At 35.2% G+C, this 22,522-nt stretch overlaps 1 protein-coding gene across 36 annotated transcripts in view; it reads left to right on the top strand.

The window, feature by feature from the left end:
- Positions 1-22,522, top strand: part of PTPRD (protein tyrosine phosphatase receptor type D) — a 1,159,674-nt gene that overhangs the window by 917,082 nt on the left and 220,070 nt on the right. For all 36 annotated transcript variants that reach the window (XM_064641432.1, XM_064641445.1, XM_064641443.1 and 33 more), the window contains 2 exons: positions 18,737-18,882; positions 21,493-21,634. In XM_064641432.1, coding sequence (XP_064497502.1) covers positions 18,737-18,882; positions 21,493-21,634 — 288 coding nt within the window. The remainder of the gene's footprint in view (positions 1-18,736; positions 18,883-21,492; positions 21,635-22,522) is intronic.

The following is a 22,522-nucleotide window of genomic DNA, read 5'->3' as shown; positions in this document are numbered from 1 at the left end:
AGGTCAGTGGGGAAAAGGGGGAGAAGGTGCTCCGTGCACTGGAGATTCCCCTGCAGCCTATGGTGAGCACCACAGTGAGGCAGGCTGTGCCTCTGCAGCCCATGGTGAAGCAGATATCCATCTGCAGCCTATGGAGGACTCCATAACAGAGAGGTGGATGTGCCCGAAGAAGGCAGTGATTCTGTGAGAATTCCCCGCTGGAGCAGGTTTGCTGACAGGACTTGACCCTGTGGGGGGCTGGTGTTGGAGTAGCTTATTCCTGAAGGACTGCACTCAATGGGAAGAAGTTCATGGAGGACTGTCTTCTGTGGGAGGGACCCCACACTGGAGCAAGGGAAGAGTGTAAGGAGGAAGGAGTCAGAGAGACAAGGTGTGATAAACTGACCACAATGTCCATTCCCCCATCCCTCTACAATGGGGTAGGGGGTAGAGAAAAACTGGAGTGAAGTTGAACCCGGGAAGAAGGGAGGGGTGGGTGAAAGGTGTTTCTAAGATTTAGATTTATTTCTCATTGCCCTACTCTGATTTCATTGGTAATAAATTAAATTATTTCCCCAAGTTGAGTCTGTTTTGCCTGTGACAATAACTGGTGAATGATCTCCCTGTCCTTATCTTGACCCATGCATCTTTTGTTGTATTTTCTTTCCCCTGTGCAGGCTGAGGAGGGGAGTGACAGTCAGAGCAGTTTTGATCTCCACTTGGTGCCCAGCCAGGGACAACCCACAACACTGTTTGACCACATATTTGTCACATAAGTGGATCTTTTTGGAATATGTAATATCTTCATGAACAAGATAATTTTTGCCACTACAATTTAACTGCAGCTTAAATAAATATTTGACATCAGCTATATGATATGTTATAGGCCTTTTAGGAGTGAAGGAGGTGAATGACAGTCTATTTAAACTTCAAATAACTGCTTGTTAGATCTTTCAAATGTTACAAATTGAGTAAAAAAAAATGAAGTTCAGAATCATACCAATATGTCTGGATGCAATGCTACCCTTACCCTAATTCAAAAATGCAACCTCATGAAACCAATCACATTTATCATTAGGTAGCTTAGCTTACTTATGCCTCTTTTCTAGCTCCAGAAAGTAAATGGTTTATTACATAATAATATAAGCAAAAAGAGAACTGAAATCTCAGTTCTTGTAAGATATCAAGAGCAGTTTTAATTTAGTGGCTGTGCTGGGATGTTTATTCCACCGGAGAACAGAATCTGGAATGATCTGAATGATGAGTATGTAAGAGAAACTTTCTAGCAGATAAGAATTATAGAATGGTCAAGGTTTGAAGGGACTTCAAAGGACATATAGTTCAGACCCCTTTGCAATGGGCAGAGACACCTTCCAGTAGACCACATTGCTCAAAGCCCCATCCGACTTGGCCTTTAACACTTCCAGGGGTGGGTCCAGTGCCTCACCACCCGTATAGAAAGAATTTTTTCCTTATGTCCAGTTTAAGTTTACCCTCTTTCAGTACAAAATCTTTGGTCCTTGTCCTGTCACTACAAGCCTTTATGAAAAGCCCCTCTCTGTCTTTCCTTTAAGGTCGCTTTAGGTATTGGAAGGCTGCTGTAAGAGCTCCACAGAACCTTCTCTAGGCTGAAAAAGCCAGTCTCTGGTTCTGATATGATGCTGATCATTTTGGGTATCAGCTGGTTGTGATGCCATATTTCCAGAAGTGAAACAAGACACTAAATCCCTATTACACTCAATGGGCAAAATGGAAAATAAAGAGTAGTTCTACCTTAAAATGTGAGTTTGTAGTCAGTTTCCTGGTTCAGGGAGTATTTTGTGTAGGTGGTTACAACTTGGAGACATTTAGTGTAAGCTCTTAATTTCTCACTCAGCTGAAATGTGCTCTTTTCTTAATAAATGAGATCGCTGATTACCTTTCAGTATGTTTCCTGTAATTTTAATACCTGTGAGTCAACAGCACAGAGTTTCTTGTGAGATGAGCTCCTCTGACCGGCCTGATAATTCCACACCCGGAATTCAGAGATAGTAACTTCTTACATGTTTTCATTTTGGAAGCTGTTTTACAGGTTTTCATAAGCCTGAATTGCAGGCTATTGAGAAAGATAAGCAAAGAATTCAGTTTTCCATACTTATCGAGAAAGAGACTTCCTAATCTTCCCCTTAGTTGTCTTTTACTCTGCTAGAAACTCAACAATTGTCAGAAAGTTAGCAGAGCTGATTTTAATGCCATTCCTACTGACTAAAACTCTCTCATATTTTAAATGTGTTGTGTTAAGTCTGGCCATAATCAGCTGTTGTGCCTAATCTTAGACTATAAACATTTAAGGGAGGAAGATTAAGATTGTAAATATTCTTGGTAGAAGATTATCTTATATGGTTTTGTTGGATATAGCAAAGTCAGATCCTATTTATGAGAGAGCTAAATGTTCTACAAATACTAAATAATGGTGATAAATGGGTATATGACAATTAAAAAATGTGGTATCTTAAGTATAGTGGAACTATAGTGAAACAATGAAGGAAAGTGTATGTAATATTTTCTTCCTATTTTTTTTTTTTTGAGAGGGGTGAACTCCATTATTACTGTTTTCTGATTAATCATTATATTCTTAACCATTGTCTGGTAAATCAGGGTCCAAAGAGCTATTTCTACCCTGAGAAATGTTATTTCAACATTTGTGAGTACGTAATAGTAGTTGGAACTTCAAATAAGTTTGCTTTGGAAAAGTACCTTAGTTTGTAGTATAACTTCCCTTCATTCTTGTTTACCCATTCATTAACCTTATTTCACTGAAATTTTTCTTGATTTATACGAAGATTACAGGGAGGAAAAACAGACCTTCAGACCTTAAAGAAATCGATAAGATTAGTCGATAAATGGAGAAACTTAAGTTCCACTACCACTGTAGCCTGGATATTTATGAGAATCTTTGAAACACAGAGGCTTGATGAAGTGTTATGAAGAATTGCACTCAATACATATGGAGATTTGGCATCACTTCACAGGGAATACTTTCACTACAGGCTGTGAGAATTTCCACTTAGGTGTAAATTTTTTATGCTTTAGGATCAGACCTGTGTTTACTGAATGTATAAAAACATGATATGTTTCCTTTCATTGCTGCAGACCAGCTCTGCCCTCTCTTCTGTATCTAAGCATCCAAAAAGCTGAACTCAATATTAACAGTGCTGATATTTGAAATGTTTGTATCTCTTTTTCTCCTGGTAGTTGTTTCCTTGTGAATATAGCTCTAAAAATTAATTATAAATAAGAGTAGTTAGAACTACTTAGCAATTGAAAATAATTAAATAAGAAACAAGATTAGGATAAATAGATATCTTTTTCTACTTGCTGAAATGCACATACTTCTGCAATAAAATTCAAGAATTCTCTCTGGTGACCAGTGACAGGACCTGAGGGAACAGCATGAAGCTGTGTCAGGTGACATTTAGGCTGGATATTCAGAAAAGGTTCTTCACCCAGAGGGTGGCCAGACACTGGAACAGGCTCTCCAGAGTCACTGCACCAAGCCTGCCTGAGTTCATTGGGACTGTCCTGTGCAGGGCCAAAATTGGACTTGATGATTTTTGTGAATTCCTTCCAACCCTAGTTCTGTGATTCTGTAAAAAGAATACCGGGCTCTTACTTTCTGAGCAAAACCAATATTCAGTCTTGAATTTTAGTAAATTAGTTTGAAGCAAATTTTGAAGCAATTTTTATTAAAAAACTTAACTTTTTTAAATTTTTATCTGCAAAACTCAAATTATGCACAATGTGAATCAGTTCATTTGAAAAAGACTTTTTTCTAGTTCATAGGAAGCTGGGTAAAACCTTAAATGTAAGAACTTCTTTGACTCATTTATTTATCAACTTTCTGAACAGTATATTATGAGTGCCTTAGTGTATAACCTATAGAATGTATCCTATATTCTATTTTTGTGTGTATGTGATGGTAACTGCTAGCTAACTAACAATACTTGTTTGTGGTTACTTGGTATGTTAAGACTTTGCTAGATCAGGGGTATGAATACTATTGGTTTATAGCTATCCATTCAACTTCAATGCAGTCAGCAATGATCCAGTGCATAAGGAGCTAAGCTCACAAACTTCTGTTATTGTTGGAAGCTATATAACCTGATCACAGTGGTGATCACATACATGCTGCTCAACCTGAATCTAAAAATAATGGACCAAATCTTAAATTTCTATAAATCTGAGCAGTGTCACTGTACTTGCTGGGTTTTGGCCAGCTTACAGTATTGAAGAAATTAGGCCGCTCATTCTTTTACATAATTAGAGATGTGTCATGGGTAAAACCTCTGGAATGAAACAGTATCGATTGATGATGTAGATGATTTTCTAATTAAATGGAAAAAATTATTTTCAAAACAGTCAGCCTTCAAAGTTTACCTGATAGGAATGATCTTTGTCAGAAATTTAGTTGTGTCATAAACCTCATCAGTTTTGATAGCAGTATGCCAGTTCTGAAAAAAAGGTGTTCTTCCAAAACCTCTGCTTGTGAAATGGTATAAATGTAAATGTGCATTTGTGTTCACTGTGCCGTATCTTGCACAACCTTCATTTTGTGAGAGTAACTGTAAAAACTTTTAGAAAGTTCTATAGTTTGCCCTGAAAAACAGTATTAACAGTGGAGTTATTCACAATCATACAAAGTCTAGTAGTGTGGTCAAAAGGTTGGCCCTATTTAGGAATACCAGGCAGCAGGATTTCTTTGGCACAGGGTTTCACCCGCGGTGATCTACAGCAAAATTTATTGTATTGCTTACATCATTTTAAGAATCCAATACCTTTGCTCTTAGAAAAACAGTTAAAAACAGAAAGGCAAACCCATAGCGAGTTTAATCATCTGCATGAAATATTCGGGGTGGCATTGTTTTCACTGCTCTGTGTTTCAAGTTTCTGTAATATGCACTTAAGCACTCAGCTCTGCGGTGTTCTTTTTACATTCATCTGATCTTGGGAGTAAGATAGCTGCTCCTAGAAGTAAATGTCTGAATATTGGAGGTAGCTATGAATCTTTTATCTGTTCTTCATTGTTCATTCACATGAAAGCATGCACACCTGCATGATTTTCATTGCCTTTTTATTTCTTTCAGAAAAGAGGTTAATTTAGTCAGTCCTGAAAGGTCACAATGAATCAGAATGTAGGTAAAAGCATGAATACTTTCAAATAACAATGATGCAGACAGTTGGGTCTGGCTCCACAAAGCACGATCCAATATTTGTTCTATTTGCAAGTTTGGCAATTAAAATTGCTGGTCATAGTGATGTCACCTTTTAACAATGTAATGCTTTAGTCATTGGAAAAATTTCATACTCCTTTGCTATGGTGCAGAGGAATCACCTGTAAACAAGATAAGAAAAAAACTGAGGGCACAGTGGAAACATTCACTGTGAGGTGATCAGAAAGCTTAAGAAATAAAGTCCTGACTTCGATCAGAAAGGACTTAAATTCTCAGATCTAGAGAACAAGGGAGGCTCAAGATGTGAATCAGATAAAGAACTCAGTTCCACACAGTATAAAGAGAAAATGTGCTGGTGGGTTGTGAAAAAGATTTGACATTCAAGTGTTACAGGAGATTTGAACTTGGAAGTCACCAATATGGAAAGATTACAAACGTACACACAAAATCTCATTTTAATGGTGACAAAATAAACATCTTTGTAATGGATTGCAGAATCAAGGGAGCTCAGTGTGTGTAATGCATTATGGATTGGTATGAGGAGTTTTTTGTGAGAAATTATAATGAAGTTGAAAAATTTTGTTGTTCAATACTTTGGTCATTTTTGAAGTGCTCTGGCTACTTTAACCACTAGGCAGGCAGTGTAGCCTGATTGTCTGAGTCCCAATCCCTCTTCAAGGTCCATGTAGTTACTTTGGTGCCTGCTTGAGGTATCTGTGGCTAGTGGTTAATTGTACTGTCTTACCTAAATTAAAACTGACTAGAACATGTGTATGTGACTGTACTTACAAAATTGACTGCCGTATGGGTAAACTCAAAGGTGAGGGATGCTTTTGACACTATTGAAAGTGTTGGAGCTTTTTTCTGGTGCTACAAATATGCACATGTGTAGGTTAAGTTTTGATTTTTTAAGACAGATAATTTGTAACCTTGTTCTCAAAGCAAGATTATTTCCTTGAAATAACATTAGTTTTTAACTATGGCAGGTGAAGTATGTCCTTTTAAAATTAACCTATCACAGATATTGTTTTTCTTATATTTTCTTTACAGAATTTATATTCGTAACATAAAATAATTTAATAAAAACCTGGTCTTGTACACACTATATTAATTCCTTCATTCTTAGTATTGACATATACGGCATATAGCTCTTTGTCTCTAAGAAGGGAGAGTTGCAAACATCCTATTACTCTTGTCCTAGTAACAGGGTACAACTGCGGAGAAGCTACTACATCCAGCGAGTAAGAATCTTCAAAATAAACACAAAACACAGGCTTAGTTCATAATGTTTCTAGCTTCTGATATCAAGTAGAATGTAACAGGTTGGAGTTCCTTGACCAGTAGAAACTCCTGCATTAGAAAGAGTGAGAACTATATTGTATTATATCATATTCCTGTATACCCATGCAAAACTAATTAAACAATCACAAAAAAGACCTTTTATACATGGTGTTGTTATGCTATAGCTGATAGAAAAGTTCAGTATGTTCATGTCAACACACCATACTGCTGTCTATTGAGAAGGGACAAAGCACACAGAGATTTAAACTTTTTATTCTTAATCGTTAGATGTGTTGCTGGGGTTAAAGCCAAACACATAAAAAACTAAATCTGGTACTTCAGTGGGCTGATTTCCATCTCTGTCAATAATAATTTTATATTGATTATTGTCCCACCTTCCTTTTGGTACCCTATATTGCATTATATTGTACTCTTATTATTACAGTGAGAAGTTAAGAAAAATGAAAAAAAAAAAATTGAAAGAGGTTTTTTTTTTTTTTCCCTGGAATTTTTTGAAAGCTATCTGCTTTAAAAAAGTATTGTTTTAGAAGAGGAAGCATCAAAATCCAACTTCTCAACTCTAGTTAGAATTTTTTCCAGTTGTGTGTTGGAGTTTTTGACACAGTAATATGCCAAATTATTGAACAACCAGAAGCTGTTTTTCTAAAGGCATTCATTGAAGGAACAATGCACATAGTAATTGATTTTTGTGATATATGAATACAGTAATTCATTCAAGAGGTTTTACTAGTATTTTATGCAGGGCATTGCATGTTAAGGAACATAAAGATAAAATTGCAACTTTCCAGACAGCCCTTGGAAACAAGCAGCTTTTATACATACTATAACCAAAACTATCCAACATTTTTAATTTTTAATAAACATATGTGACTGACTGGTGATATATTAATATGTAATGACTGTATTTTTACTCAGATTTTTTAGTTCAGTAGATCTGAGATTCATCTTGATTTGGGTTATCCCTCTGCCTTTTTTTTTACTCTACTTTTGTAGTCTTTCTGTAAGCAGATTGTAGCTTTGATGATGCACTGCAATGATCAATCGTAGGCATTTTTTACATTTTGAATATGCAGTTGAGATTCAGACGTATCTGAAATTTCAATTCATAAACAGCAAACCCAAGTTCTCAATTTTCTTCAGGAAACATTGAGCCATTTTCAAGTATACTTCCAAGACTTTGCTAAAGCCTGATATGGAAAATACAGTTTTCCTAAATCTATAATTTCTGAACATGCATATCAGTTAGATCTAAATGTCTATACATATTTACTGTTATCTTTTTTAAGTGAATATTATAATTAACATGGCTGCTTAATTAAAGCATTCAATTCTATGATTTAAATGGACACACACAATATTAATTATATACCTCTGAATTGTAATTATGATGCAGTGTGATATATTTTGCAGAAATAATTTATTATCATTTCATAGAAGATAACCTTTGAGAACATACCTCTCAGTGTCAAAATGAGCAGTTCTTATTCAGTACGCTTGTGCAATGTAAGCTCATTTCCTTAGAGGAAAGTGTGTTAATTAAACCAACAGTTTTCAATACTGATATGCAGAGGACTGCAATTTTGGAAGACTAATAAGTTTTCTAAATAGATACCAGTTTTCACTGACACTAAATTTAGATTTGTGGTTTGTTTGTTCATTTTTGTTTCCTTTGCCCTGATAAAAGTGTCACTCGTGTTATAAGTAGATATGACTTAAACTGGAACATTTCATTCAATGCATGAGCACAAATCCCTACACAGATTTTGTAAATATAGTGACAGTAACCACTGTAATACTCCTCCTGTGTTTTGTGACATAATCTAAGTAGCGTAATCCTGGAAGTAAGTAAATTGAGACACGGAGCCTAAGTAATTTGCCTGAAGCTAAACAGCAAGCAATTAACAGAGATGGGATTAGAATTACAAAGTTTTGGCTCTGAGCCCTCTCTTCCATCCAGGAGCCAACTGCCACTTTCAGTGTTTTTGGCTTCCAGTTTTATATCTTCAGACTAAACTTCAGTAAATTCTTTTTCTTCTTACTACTTAGATATGAACTGAAAAGGAAGCCGTGACTAGGATTGATACTATTTTTTGGTTTTTGTCATAATTGGAAAGAACATGTTTGCCTGTGAAAGAAGATGGAGAGTGAAAGCCTTATTGGTGATTATATTTTAGTAATCTTTTCTTTTAAAGATGGGCATGAATTGTGCTTTCCAGGTATGATGGAGATTTCAGAGTGAAAATCTCTATGACAGGGCAAATGTGATTTTTTAAAAAATTATTTTAAGACAGAAATCTTTAATGTGTATTACAAAAATCTTATGTTCTTTGACTGAATATCAGTTATGTTATGATTATGTTATGATTACGTTATGATTTCTTGGTATCTCTTTTTTTAAAAGAAGAATAAATTTATGTTAAAACAGAAGAATGGAAGATATCATTAGTAAGATAGAAATTATATAAAGATAAAAGATATAAATGAGATAGGCATGGCACAGCACTGTGGGCCAGAATTATCTACTTAGGTGTATTTTTAACCAATGAAATTTATATGAAAATCACTGAAGTAGCATGACTAATCATGCAAGATCCTTGTAAAGCAAGTGTAATGCTACAGCAACATACAAGGCGTCAAATAACTGTACTCTTCAGTGATTTTAGGTAATAGATGGCATAATGTTGTTGCATGAAGTGCTATTTCAGATCAGAATTAGAACAGAAATGAACTTGTGGTAAGGAGAGGTTTACCTTTATGTGGTGATGCATTTCTTTTGGTTGTGTTTCTCCTATTTAGTAGAATTTCTGATCTGATAACATCATTGTTTTGCATACCTTTATATGAGGTTTTAGTTTTCACATTCTTGCATGTATTATATATAATATGCTTCAGATTTATGGGTGGCATAATTTTATTGGAGAGAAGCTAGAGCAATTTAGGTCCTGTAGAAGTTCATAGAGGAGATGCAGTTTTAAGTACAAAACTGCACTTTATGGGTAGCATTTTTTGCATTTTTGCATTGTATTATCCTGTCTGACAACAAAACGTGACCGGTATTCACGGCAGGACCTATACACCATAGGACACTTGTATGTTATTGAACATATACAGTATCAAAAATACTGCCAGTGTAAATACATTCTAATCAGTGCTTTTATGTCTGCATAGCCATATCCCAGAGCACGCTCCTTGTACTGTGTTAACCGTACTGATGTATCGTAAGTGACTTGTAGGCAAAGAACTGGGACAATCCACTGGGGCTTTTAGTCACTGTATCTTTTTTAATATCTATAAACAGTTTTCTGACCTAGTTTATGAATGTCTCCTTCTGCATCAGCAATGCATCATCTTACAGGGCATGTTAACCTGTCTCATACAACCGCTGTAAGTGGGCTGCACTGTGTAGCTCACAAAGCATTGCTGGTAAAAGGAATATATATTCTGTCTACTTGACTGGGCATCTAATTTAGGTTTCATCTAATTGATGAAGGCAAATGGTAAATGTTGTCTTATAACTAATGGAGGGTGGTGTTTATCAAGTTTTGGGATGAAGTAGTTCTAACCTACTGAGAAGTAAAGAAAGACTTAAGTCTCTGCTAACTACTAGGGGTTTTTTAATAATTATTTTATAGAAACCTCAATTATATAGTCTTTTTCTTTTTACCAGTTTATCTCCATAAATTATGCTTATGACAAATCATGCCATCTCTTAATGCTGTTTTGGAAGTAGAAAGTTATCTTGAACCCCTTTAATGCCCCATACTGTATGTGTTCACATGGACTGTAAGATTTGATTAGATGCATGCACAGTTACAAGAATTTGCTTATATGGATGCCCTATCAAGCATTTAGACTGAGTAATATTAGTATGTAGAGTCAGTATTATGACTAGATAGGTGATCTTGCCTTCACAGTTGCTAATCAGCAACTTGCAGGTGTCTAAATGGCAAAGTATGCATTTTATTGTGTTTAGATAAATAAAAATAAGTGAAAGTTTCATTCAGTTGTTATAATGCCCCAGTTTTATGCTTGCTCATTTTGGTACCTTCATTCAAGGATTTTAGTTAGACTGAAATGCCTCTAAAGGTCATTTTTCTAGTCATAACCCAGATATTCTGAGTCCCTAATTGAAACCTGTAGTATCTTATTATTCCCACTTTTCTGTTAGAGCAAAAATCTTCTGGAAGGAGATCAGCTTGCCTGGCATTTTAAAATCCGCTGCTTCTACTTTGCACATTGAAAAGGAGTGTCAGCTCTCAGTTACCAAATAATTCATAAACAGTCTGCAGACATTAAAATTTGAAAAAGAAGCAGTAGAGAGCTTTGAAGCGGAATTTCCTTCCGTTAAATTAGTGAATATGACAAGGTTATGTAATATTCCTGGGGGATAAAGTGGTGCACGTCACTAACCTTTTAGATTCAAGAGGCTTCATGCTTTTCATTTGCTGCTGAAGGAAGCTTAAGTTCTGGATTAACTAGCAAATTCCTCTTTCTAACTCAGGTAGATTAAGCCCCGCCCAGCTTTGCATATGCTGTGTGTGATACTGTGTATACACACAAATTTACACCTATTTTTTTTTTTTTTTGTATTCTGCATTTGAAAATGTGCCGATTTATGACTTAAAGGCATATGTGGAGTTGGGTTAATAGTGATAAATAGTGGGTTAATAGTGTTGGAATTCCTATGAGCATGGGGGGAAAAAAAAGGGGAAATTCTTGCCCTTCTATGCATTTACCACTTAGGGAGTATTATTTTGTGCTATTCCTGCATCTTTCAGTGCTCAGGTTAGTCAAACACTAGAACCAAGCATTCTGATTCTCCTTTCTTAAATTAATGTAAACTAGAATTTTTGTGCAGCAACAACTGAAGAGGCACTAAAGCAAATAAGGGGAGATTTAGAAGGAAATGTATAAAAATTTTATTTGCTGTCGCGATATGTAAAAGAAGGCTGAAGTTTGTGCTGAAGCTAATGTGTGTCAAGTACTAGCAGCTGAAGCCCTGTACCCAGCTTGGGAATTGAAAGCAGGAGGAGACAAGTGTGGGAGTGTGTCTGGCTTTGGGAGGCTTCTCCTTTGTTCTCATCATCCATGAGACTGACTCTGATGGTATGAAAGCCCTGACTTCCCTTTAGGCTTAGCACAGTATTGCTCTGATGAAGCACTAGTTAATGACTGGTCTCAATTTTACACTAGATGTCCTAATAATTTGTCATGAAGCCAATTTAAATTCTTACCAGGTTGCCTGCAACAGTTTTAATAGAAAACACAGCAATAAATAATTCTTCCACTTTGTCCTACTGTACTGATATTGATAAAAGGCTTTTTCACAGAGGTTCTATATATTTGTGAAAGCCTTTTTCTTTCTCTGAGTTATTATGAACTATAAATGAGTGTGTGCACGTGTATGTGAATGATATCACTTGGCAAATGAATGTCTCCTGCTGTCTGCTTTGGTTCGTATACCTCCCGTGTCCCTAGGGCTTAGATGATTTCTGTCTCTAAAAAAGCATACATAATCCACAATGAAATGAGTCAGAGCTTAGAGGTACAAATTAAGAATCTGCTAATTTAACATTAGACCTTTTGGAAAATGTAACCTACCTATTCTACTTGTGAGGCCTTACTTCTAAGTCCGTAATTTGATTTTGTATTTCAGGGAAGAATGAACCTAATGGTCAGCCTACGAAACTGACACTGCATTGCAGGAAATTTGAAAACATAGAAGATAGGCTTGACTTTTCATATTTTCTTCAAGAGATCTGCAAGTGATAATATTTTATTTTTTTGAGCTGCTGACTAAATCTGTAGGGTAGATACGCTCTGGCAGATTGAAGGCTTGGAACTGCAGATGACTGCTAAATTGGAGAAAAAAGCCCCAAACAAACAACCAGAAACCTCCCTCAAAAAACCAGTCCTTTATTCTGAGTGCTTTTGCTTTTAGAAGAATGCAGAGGGAAGGTGAGGAGATAAGTGTTTTGATTATATTATGAAGATTTTATGAGTATTGTCAAGGCTGAGTTTTTACGAGAATGCTGTGATGCTTGTAAAGGGAAATACCTTGGTTTCCTTCACCCAAGATTTTGGGAAACCTGTCGTTGTACCTGCAAATAGTTTTTCTGAACCAAATGGATCAAGTTTTTCAGCTGGACTTCATTGTCATGGCTGGTTTGCATTTAGTAGTTCAAAGATATAAAATTGCTAATTTTCATTCACAGGATAATAAAATTGTTTGTCTGCTCAGAGTATGGTGGGATTTGAAGAGTATGTTGTTACTTTTCTTCTTGCCGAAGATTGTAAAGCAGGTGCAGTTTTAAGAGGTTCACAATGAGAAACAGAAAAATTTCACCAGCTTGTGACTGACAGTCAAGAGCCTTTAGGAACATACCACTTGTTAGTTTAGGAATTTCTTTATGCAGATTTCATGAATACAAATTATTACTTGTCCTTATAGAAATAAAAACTAATTAACTTTCGCACATATCCGGTTTGCAGGTTGCCTGTAAGCGTGGGTTAGAATTAAGGTGAAAGAATTGCTTATAAGTCTAACTGATGTCACAAATTATGACTAATGAGTAAATTAACACAAAATGCTGTGAAAGGCATGTGCTTTGAAGATTCCTTTTAAGAAATAAATGAGCACAAAAAGCTTTTCTATTAAGTACTATGTGTATATAAATTAATAATTTTTTAATATATGAACTCCCAGAGTAATTGTGAAAATAATAACTCATGTAATTTATAATGTATCAATACAGTATCAGTCTGAGATTACATGCAGCATTTGTCTTTTTTGCAAGGATAGGAGGCATCATCACCTTCACCATTATTGAATGTGAACCAGTTTATGGCCTGTTTATTTAGAATATATAGCATTTCCTGATAAATCTGTGGGATGCGATGAATGCTGCAAAATAGGAAACAGGGTGAATAAAGAGTTTGGGTTTTTGGTTTACTTTGGATTTGGTTTTTGGGGGGGCTTTGTGGTTTTTTGTTGTTGTTGTTTTTTGGGGACCGCTTTTTATTCTGTTTGTTTGAACTTTTACTCTGTCAGAATTTTCTGAGTATGTAATTTGGCACGGGAAGACTTACTTCTGAATTTTTTACTCAGAACTAGTCCAGTCACATACCCCACTGAAACTTGATGTCACTAGACCAGTATTATAGAAGGGCTCTACATTGTGAAAATTATTCTTTTAATGATATGTGTGCCATATTTTAAAGTGCATGGGCACCTGCCAGACCACATTGTTTACTCTGCCCTCAACCTGCATTGCTGAACATCAGCTGAAAATGTTTCATGGGAGCAGTTGTGATTATCATCTTCCAGCTTTTATTGCTACAAAACGAGTCTTTACAACCAAAACAGTTACTTTAATTTTTAAAGAGTCTCCTAAAATGTCAGTATGTGTTAATTTACAAATGAGGCATTTGAAAGAAAGTCTTAGCAGTTTTAATTTTTTCTGATGTCTTTGTTACTTTATTCACCTCTGCTATGAATGCTTACAGAGGATACAATGGAATATATTTTTGGCATTTTTTGTTCTGATTTAGGAAACCTTTTCATGTATCAAGCATATGATGAAGTCGAATTATAATATACCAGGAACTTCATTCACTCCAAGTAGAGAGTCTAGAAACAAATGCTTTAAGGTCTGCATTCTCTATATGTCTTGTCCATAGTAAGTCCACATGCTGAGCTTGCTGTACTGGCACTGCAGACATCCCATTAGCTCTCACATTATCTTTAAAGAAGGTGAAGTCTTGTCCTCATATTCATCTTTTCATGAGAGGAGTATGTCCATAAAAATGTCTCTACACAAGAGTGGTTCTCAGAAGCTGTGAAAAGAAGGGGGCTGAACTGGGAATTTCAAATGTATTTTGTCAGACATTTTATTTGAGTGTGGAGAAAAAGTAGTACATGTCCTTAAAACAGAGCACAGAGAACAGAACAGCAAATTTAAAACACATAATTCCATAACATGATGAAATGTGAGTTAGTTAATTCCATTCACTGCTTCGGAATTCTATTTAAACTTTAAAAAGGAAATGTGGAGGTGCAAAAGAGAAGAAAGAGATGTCTTATGCTTGTGCCAAGCTATTCAAATGTTCCAATCCAAACCAGTTATTTTAGTGTCTTGTTATAAATATATTTTATGGAGTCTTGATGTGCAAAATTCCTCCACTTCTTTCTGGATAGTGTTAAGGTATGTCTGTTTGAGAAATTCCTGTGCCCCCTGAGGGGACAGCTTGACTGTTGAAACAGTAGCCTAACTTCTGTGGGTTTAAACTCCTTAAAACAAATAAATGAAAGCTCAGTGTATTTAAGATGAGCTAGCAGTAAGTTCAGTTTTCCTCCATATATTGGAGTGTAATTTGCAGTAGTTCAATAGCTGTCACTTGAGCTTCTCAGGAATCCCAACAAGAAGTGCCTATTAAATATTAGAGGGTGGGAGCCCTCAGATCTTGGATGACAAAGCTTATGGTGCTCTTCCTAAGTCCAAACTGTGGGTATCTTCCACTGTAATTTTTTTTCTTGACAAAGGAATGTATCTAAATTCAGTATTGAATGTATCTGCATTCAGTATTGGCATGAATATCTGAGTAAGCACTGGTATATGAACAAGCTGAAACAAACAAAACTTGGGTGTTTTGCATTGAATAGCCAATAATGCTGCAATTTTGATGATGCCCACAAGAGAAGAGGTGCCGATTTTAAATTAAGTCTACTGCTTTATTTTAATTATACTTATGTTTTTTAACTGCAGCTTTATTGAGATGTTACCAAGTAGAGTTTCAAAAATGCTGGAAGACTGTGTACCATATTGGTAACATATTACATCTTATTTTTTGGCAGATTTAATTGCACTGGAAGGTTCCCATATAGATTGTTGCTGTGCTTAATGAAGTGTGCTGTGGAGAGTTTTTCTTGGACTATGCACTGCTGTTGTTAAGGGAGATTGAAAATAGTTGTCAGTTCTCAATCAAAATTGCCCTCATGTTAATAAGCACAACTGTGTGTGCAGTTTAATTGTGTTTGCTATCAGAGTGCCTAGCAGCTCAGGTCAGAATCAATGTCAAGAAACTGACAACATTAATTGTGGAGATAATTTGTGTCAAACCTTAATTAACAACCTTTATAAAGATAAAGGCAACAAATACTACTTTTCATTTTTGGTTCTGCTGGGTTATGATTTCACATACCCTTAGAATGATGGTGGTCGCTTTGTGTGTAATAAGGTGAACATGTTGATTGACTAATGAAAAGATGGATTGCATACCTGTCGTTCTCCATGGCTGGCTGGCCATTATCAGACCATAGGCTGACCATCTCTTAACCATGAATTAGCTTATCCTCACAGTTTAAACATTTAGACATTTTTATCCTTCTGGTGGAGCTGCAGAGCCTGAAGTGGAGAATTTAGCTGGTTTTCCAAATTATATTAGATTTTGAGAATTTAAAGATGAACTGCTGAAAATGGCCATTGTATGGGACTACTATAAGCTTCCTGTTTAGATAAATTTATCTATGCTCTAATAATAATTTATGTTTTCTGATATCACATAACCTCAAAGATAACTGTCTTACTTTCATGATTAAGTAGTGGAGAAGAGCTGTGGCAGTGTTTTTTACAGGAATTACTTAACTTATGTAAAAAGTTTTGACAAGCTGCATACCTAATTTTTTTCAGCTACATCGTGGTCTAAGTGAAACACAAACTTCACCACAGTTCCCTTTTGTACTGGATTTTGAAGCTTTTTTATTGATGTGGACAGTATTAGTCTCCACATACAATAATGTGGTCTTTACATACAACCTTAAAACCTTGTTTATAGTGAAAAATGTCTACAAGTTAGAAATTGCATCATGTACAACTGCACTTACCTTTTGCCTCTAATGCTTCGTAGCAAGTGTTGTTAGTTAAGAATCAACAGCTTTACTAATTCTTGGTTCAGCAAAAATTAAAGTAGGACTGGAAAAACGTTGTTCAGGTAGCTTGTGCCATGGTAGATTATCAGCCATATTTCTGCAACTCCACTATGTAGATATATCTCTGCAGAAACTAGTAAGCAATTTTTGTAAGGAGTCATAGCAGTTATAGTCCTTTACCAAGTTTGACCCAGTTCTACATGAAAAAAGTGTCAGAAAACTGTTTGTACCTCTAACAGGAATTGTTTGGTGGAAAATTTTTAGTTTCACTTTTTGCTGTTTGCACTGTTTGCTACCTGTGAGCTACTATACATAGTTACTGTGTACTGTTGGACTTGAAGTGTTTCTCTTTCACTGGTTTGAGTTCTAACACTGAATTCAAAAAACGTCAAAAATAAAAAAAAATAGAAAGAAAATGGCAGCACATCATTTTTCACTTGGTGGCACACAGTCACAACTTGTGCCTCACAATATCAGGATATCAGATTCAGTTGTCTCTTTACATATCAGTGTTGATTTAATACACACGTAGAGAGGGATTCAAAGATAACAGTTTTGGTGAAACCCAGATGCTCTTCATCTGAACACGTTTCTGTCTTTTCTGTGGTCCAAGCACAAAACCTGTTACTAGGGGAAGTATTTGTATTGCTCTAAGTGTGTTTTATTTGCTATGATTTTGGTAATTTTTGACATCAGAGAAATTCTTTCATAATTTTTCCATGGCAGTAGTGTCACACTATTTTGCTGTGCTCAGATTTGCTCTTGCATTTGGATTTAGGTACATTTTCACTAGGAAAATTAGAAGAGCAGATAGTTCAAGGACCCTTGAGCATTCTGAAAACTTGAGAAATAACATATTTTCCTAACATTTCTCTGCAAAAAAAAAAAGCCTGCAGATTTTCAGGAACATTATAGTTTTACTGCATTTTTCAAAAAATACCTTTTCTACATTCGGAGTAGGTTAAAAAAACTCATTTTTTTTGTAAACCTATTACAATCTGCATTCTCTCATATTTAATGCAGCAACATAACATCAACCTACTGATTTTGTTTTATAGTAACAACCACATCATATTTTCTTGGCATGTTAAATTATTTCAGGATTTCTTACAATGTTGCATACATGCATAATTGTAATCTACTGGATTTCTGTCATTAAAATAAACATGCTGGAAAATGTTGCCTGTGGAAAAACCAATTTAGCAGAGGTAAGGGATTAGACATCAGAACTGAAGGGCAACAACTTAGAAATGAAAACTAGCACAGTAGAGGTACATACCTGTACCTAAGAGAGAAAAGTGAAGAAAAGGGAAGAGGCGGTAAACATAAAGGAGCTGACTGCTGATACTTGAAGATGAGAGCAAAAATGAATAGCAACAGCTGCTACAGAGCAACTGCTACTGAGAAAGATTATATAGCAAAGACTTGGGGGTTTTATCATTTATTGTCCCTAAGTTCTCACTTCCTATAATTTGAATCAGCATCTGAAAGTGTATTGGATTTTGAAAAATTACTCAGCTAAGAAGAAGAATGGTTTAAATATTTACAGGAATTCTTCAACATTTTTGTTATCTAGTTAGCTGTACTCTTACAGATTTTAATACTACATCTTTAGAAGTCATATCTAGACCGATAAATTAATTTTAATTATGTTGTAACAGAAATAAAAAGAAAGCGAATAATTAATTAAAACGTCTTTACATACTTTTAGAATGATTTTTCTCTACTGTTGTTGCAATAGTTAGATCTTTCTTTAGTTCTTCTTTCTGACAGAGTAGAATTCGGAAGTGAGCTGGAGCTATACGTGAAACTGTGCCCATGCATAAATCTCTCCTGTGTTACAGTCCTTTCTCCGTGGACTCCTAATACATAGTAATTTACCTCCACTACTGAAAACTTACAAATGCTTTCTCCTAAATGTCACTGATTTTAATGTCTTAAAGGTGAGAATTCTGTTTTCATGACATCCTGGGATCATAATATCAAATAGCGAATCATAATATTCCAGTTGATTGATGAGCTCATTTTGCAACAGAAGTCAAATTGGATTTTTTATTTATAATGGTGATAAAATATAATGTGTGATCTTGCTATTCTGATTCCATCAGATTTCTGTTTTAATATAAATTTCACTAGTAAAATCTGTAAGTACTTTCCTGACCTTTTAGGGTTTTTTTAATGCTTTCTCTTGCAGGTGAATGCTATCACTGGAGAAACAAAGCATTCCTTCTTTTTAAATTTTTAAATCTTGATATGGCTTATGTTTTTTTACGTTTACTGTTAAGTTTAATTTGATTAATGTTTTTGGTTGTTTCAGCACCACCAAAGTTTACAAGAACTCCCGTTGACCAGACAGGGGTTTCAGGAGGAGTCGCCTCTTTCATCTGCCAAGCCACAGGAGATCCAAGACCTAAAATTGTCTGGAACAAAAAGGGAAAGAAAGTCAGCAATCAGAGATTTGAGGTATTAGGTCCATTGTTCTGTTCCTCTGAAAAACATTTTATTCCAACCTCACTTCTAATCCCAATATGTGTGCTTTATTGTCAGTGATTTAGCAAAATAGGAATGAATATCAGGGGTAATTTGGTGGGAGCAGTCTCATGAAATTTTTGTTTTCCAAACTAATTGTGCATAGCACCATTAAAGAGTAAACTGCTGCTGCTGTTTTGTAAACTAAGACAATCTCACTGAGGAGCTTTGAGGTGCCTCTGTTCAGTTTGCTGTCTCGTGAAGGAGATGGTGGGGAAATTACTTGAGCAGTGATTGCTGTCTCCAAAGAGCAAGTCACTTCCTTTGTGACAGAGTGCATCGAGCAGGCCTAGGCTGCTGCCAGTTCTGCTGCCACCATTCCTTACCACTGTTGCAGAGAGAGACAAAAGGGGCATCGTGGTTCCTGCTGCTGAAGAGGAAATGTAAAACTTGCTTCCTTTTGATTCTTTTCTTAACAGTAAATTAGAAAAAAGCCATAGAGAAAGCTATTTGTCTCCACAACATTCAATTTAAGGAAACAGTAAAAGTAATCTGTTCAAAGGATTCTGATTTTTTGGGGGGAAATAAAAAATAAATATTATTCCCTCTTGTAGTGGCAGGAATAATTACTATCAAATGCAGATTAATCTTTAACATGAAGAAAAAACACAGAAAATGGGGGTAAGCTTTTAGAATAGATACCAAAACTGTCACTAAGACTGTATAATTTTCACTATGTCTCTTCACTATTTTCAGTGTTAAATAACAGACTTCTGTTGTTTTAAAAATGACTGTTTGGAAGATTAGTAATAGTATATAAAACAGATGAGATATGCATCTTATAAGCAAATGGTCTAATATATTAGAAGCTGACTTAATATTGAAGTCCTCTGTGTTAATTTTTAGTAGTATTTGTGAAGATCACTTGTCCTGGTTTTCAGGTTAGATTTATTTAGAAGAATTGCATTTATTGTATAAACTAAATTTATTTTATTAATTTTTTGATCAAAAAATATCTAAAGGCATTTGAATTTGTTCATTAGCCAATACAATTATTTGCTTGTGTATTTACTACAACATGAAAAATAAAATCATGAACTTAAATCTTACCTCCTAGTGCCAAGGACTGTTTGCACTTTGCAGAGCATATGCAGAGCTGTAATTGGCTAGAGGGATTAACACAGGAATTTTATTATTAATTCTGCGCAATTTATCCTCTTCTGTTCACAGAACTTTCAGTCAAAGTGAATTCTAAACAGAGAAAGATTGGGCATGCATATGTGTTACTGTGTTTTATTTTGCATTATGTCGTGGTTTATTCACTTAATATATTTTTTTCCAGTAGGTATATAACTGTTTTTAGGGAGAATAAGCAAAAATAAAGTAGTTTTATTTCCATAAAAATATTTGAATGTAACTATTAAAAAAACCTTAATATATTTTAAAAACGCCTCTAGTGGACTACTGAATGAGCTGTGTAGCCAAGTATGATGGAATGTATTTCAAAAAAATAGATGTTACTTGCCAAATGTTTTATAATTTTTATTATGACCACTGAGTAGAGCAATTATAAAGTCTGTGGAGCACATCAGTATTTTAAATAGCATTCGTTCCTGTTCAAATTAAGGCCATTATTTCATTACATAGAATCTCTAAATAAGAACAAAACAACAACAGTAGACATGAGATTCATAGAAGACATATGAAACATTTGGAAAACAAGCAACGTCTGAGATTATCAGCTGCGTCAATAAGAGAATAATTAGTTTGGCTTATTTTCCTCTTCTTTCACATTAATATTTTGTATATTTCTCTGAGTATGATTACTTAATAATACAAGACATCAAATTGTTTTTCCTGGACACCTGTCTTTATAGAAGCCTAGTAAATACAGCTGGAAAGGACTTCAGTGGGATATCTGATCCATGTGCTTTCCCAGCCCTGCTGAGGGTTACTTTTTTTTCATCTTTCAATAAACTTGGGCAGTCTGCTACAGTTTTTCATGAACCTTTTTATGATTATTTTTCCCACATGTGGAACCTGAACTTTTTTGCTGTTACTTGATGCACGTAGCATTCGGGGAACAAATAGTTTTTTTCCTTACTCTTGACTGTGTATTTGAAGACTATTATCATTGAATGTTCTTGGTCACGGACTAATTCTCACAACCTAGTTAGAATAGTGGTGAGAGCTATAAGTTGCTTCTGAGATTAGAATCAACAGTAAGACCTTGTGGGTCTTCTCTATTATTTTGCCTTTTATTTATGGTGCAGGTATATACTGTGAATGAACATGATACAGGAGGAGTCTTTTTTTTCTTCTTCCTGCAAATTAATTCAAATAATAGGAATTAGAAGAATCTGCTTTAAGTTACTAAGAAGTCTTTCTCAGATGAACTTAAAAAGGAAAAGAGAAAGTAAAAAAAAAAGTTTTTAAAAAATTACATAATTTTCCCATCTGGGTGGAATTTGTCCTGGTACATGTTTTTGAAAAGCAAACCTGCTTTGGTGACATGTATACCCACAGACCGCTGTCCATGAGTAGATTAACTGAGGGATAGGTATTTGTAACAACATCTGTGACAGCTTTTGTTTCCTTTTATAGGTAATAGAGTTTGATGATGGATCTGGATCAGTTCTCAGAATACAACCACTACGCACGCCACGAGATGAAGCTATTTATGAATGTGTGGCTTCCAACAGTGTTGGTGAAATAAGTGTGTCCACGAGACTCACTGTTTTACGTGGTAAGCTCTTTCTAAGCATAAGTAATTTAATTCATTGAGCTCAAAGTACTGTGTTGTTGTAAAAGAGAGGTTTCTCTCCAACGAGGTTAAATACAGTTCTTTTCAAATGGACCTTACTACAGTTCTGATGCTGTTGATTATAAACTTTTCCACATAATACTTGAATATCACATTTGTAACTTTTGACCACAAAAAGGTAATTGGAGATTACAGGGTTTGACAGATTAGAGTGAAGAAAATAAGTAAGAAATAAGTGAAACAGGAGTGCCACACAGAACAAGTTATTATAACAATTACTGCTCAAAAGAAAGTACTTTATGAATGTATTCGATTTACATTTTAGGGCTGCCCTAGGTAGTTTAGCTTTGCGTGATCAGCATTTACACAGAAATTTGCCCAGTTTGCTAACAGTGACCTTGAAAAGTTGCATGAACGGTTTCCAGATGATATTAAGTTGCTGCAAAATTTCTCCCACAAAATACAATCATAAAAAAGCTGAAGGCTTCTTCTACTTCAGATACGTATCACCTGAGTTCCTGAGTTGCATTCTTACTTCAATAAGAAGTTTTTGAGAACAGTAAAGGAAAAAATGAATTTTTTCGACTATCATTCAGGAGTGAGGATATTAATGTACTGCTAAGTCTACTGTCTAGATAATACTCACAGGAGGAAATACTAGTAGTCAAATGACCTGAACAATTAATTTTGTCACCTGGAGATGAATGGACACTGGATTTGAAGACACTTCATGAAATATTACACTCTTTAGTTTGCAGGGCTGCTTTTATGACTAAAGATTACTGTCTCGTATTTTGATATTATGTAGCATTACATGGTTAAAAAAATTAACTACTAGGTGTCTTTTTACAGGAATTGAAGATGATTAAA

This window comes from Pseudopipra pipra, chromosome Z (assembly GCF_036250125.1).
Source record: "Pseudopipra pipra isolate bDixPip1 chromosome Z, bDixPip1.hap1, whole genome shotgun sequence".
Lineage (NCBI taxonomy): Eukaryota > Metazoa > Chordata > Aves > Passeriformes > Pipridae > Pseudopipra > Pseudopipra pipra.
Note: the sequence above shows the minus strand (reverse complement) of the source record. Positions and strands in the feature narration are given on the sequence as shown.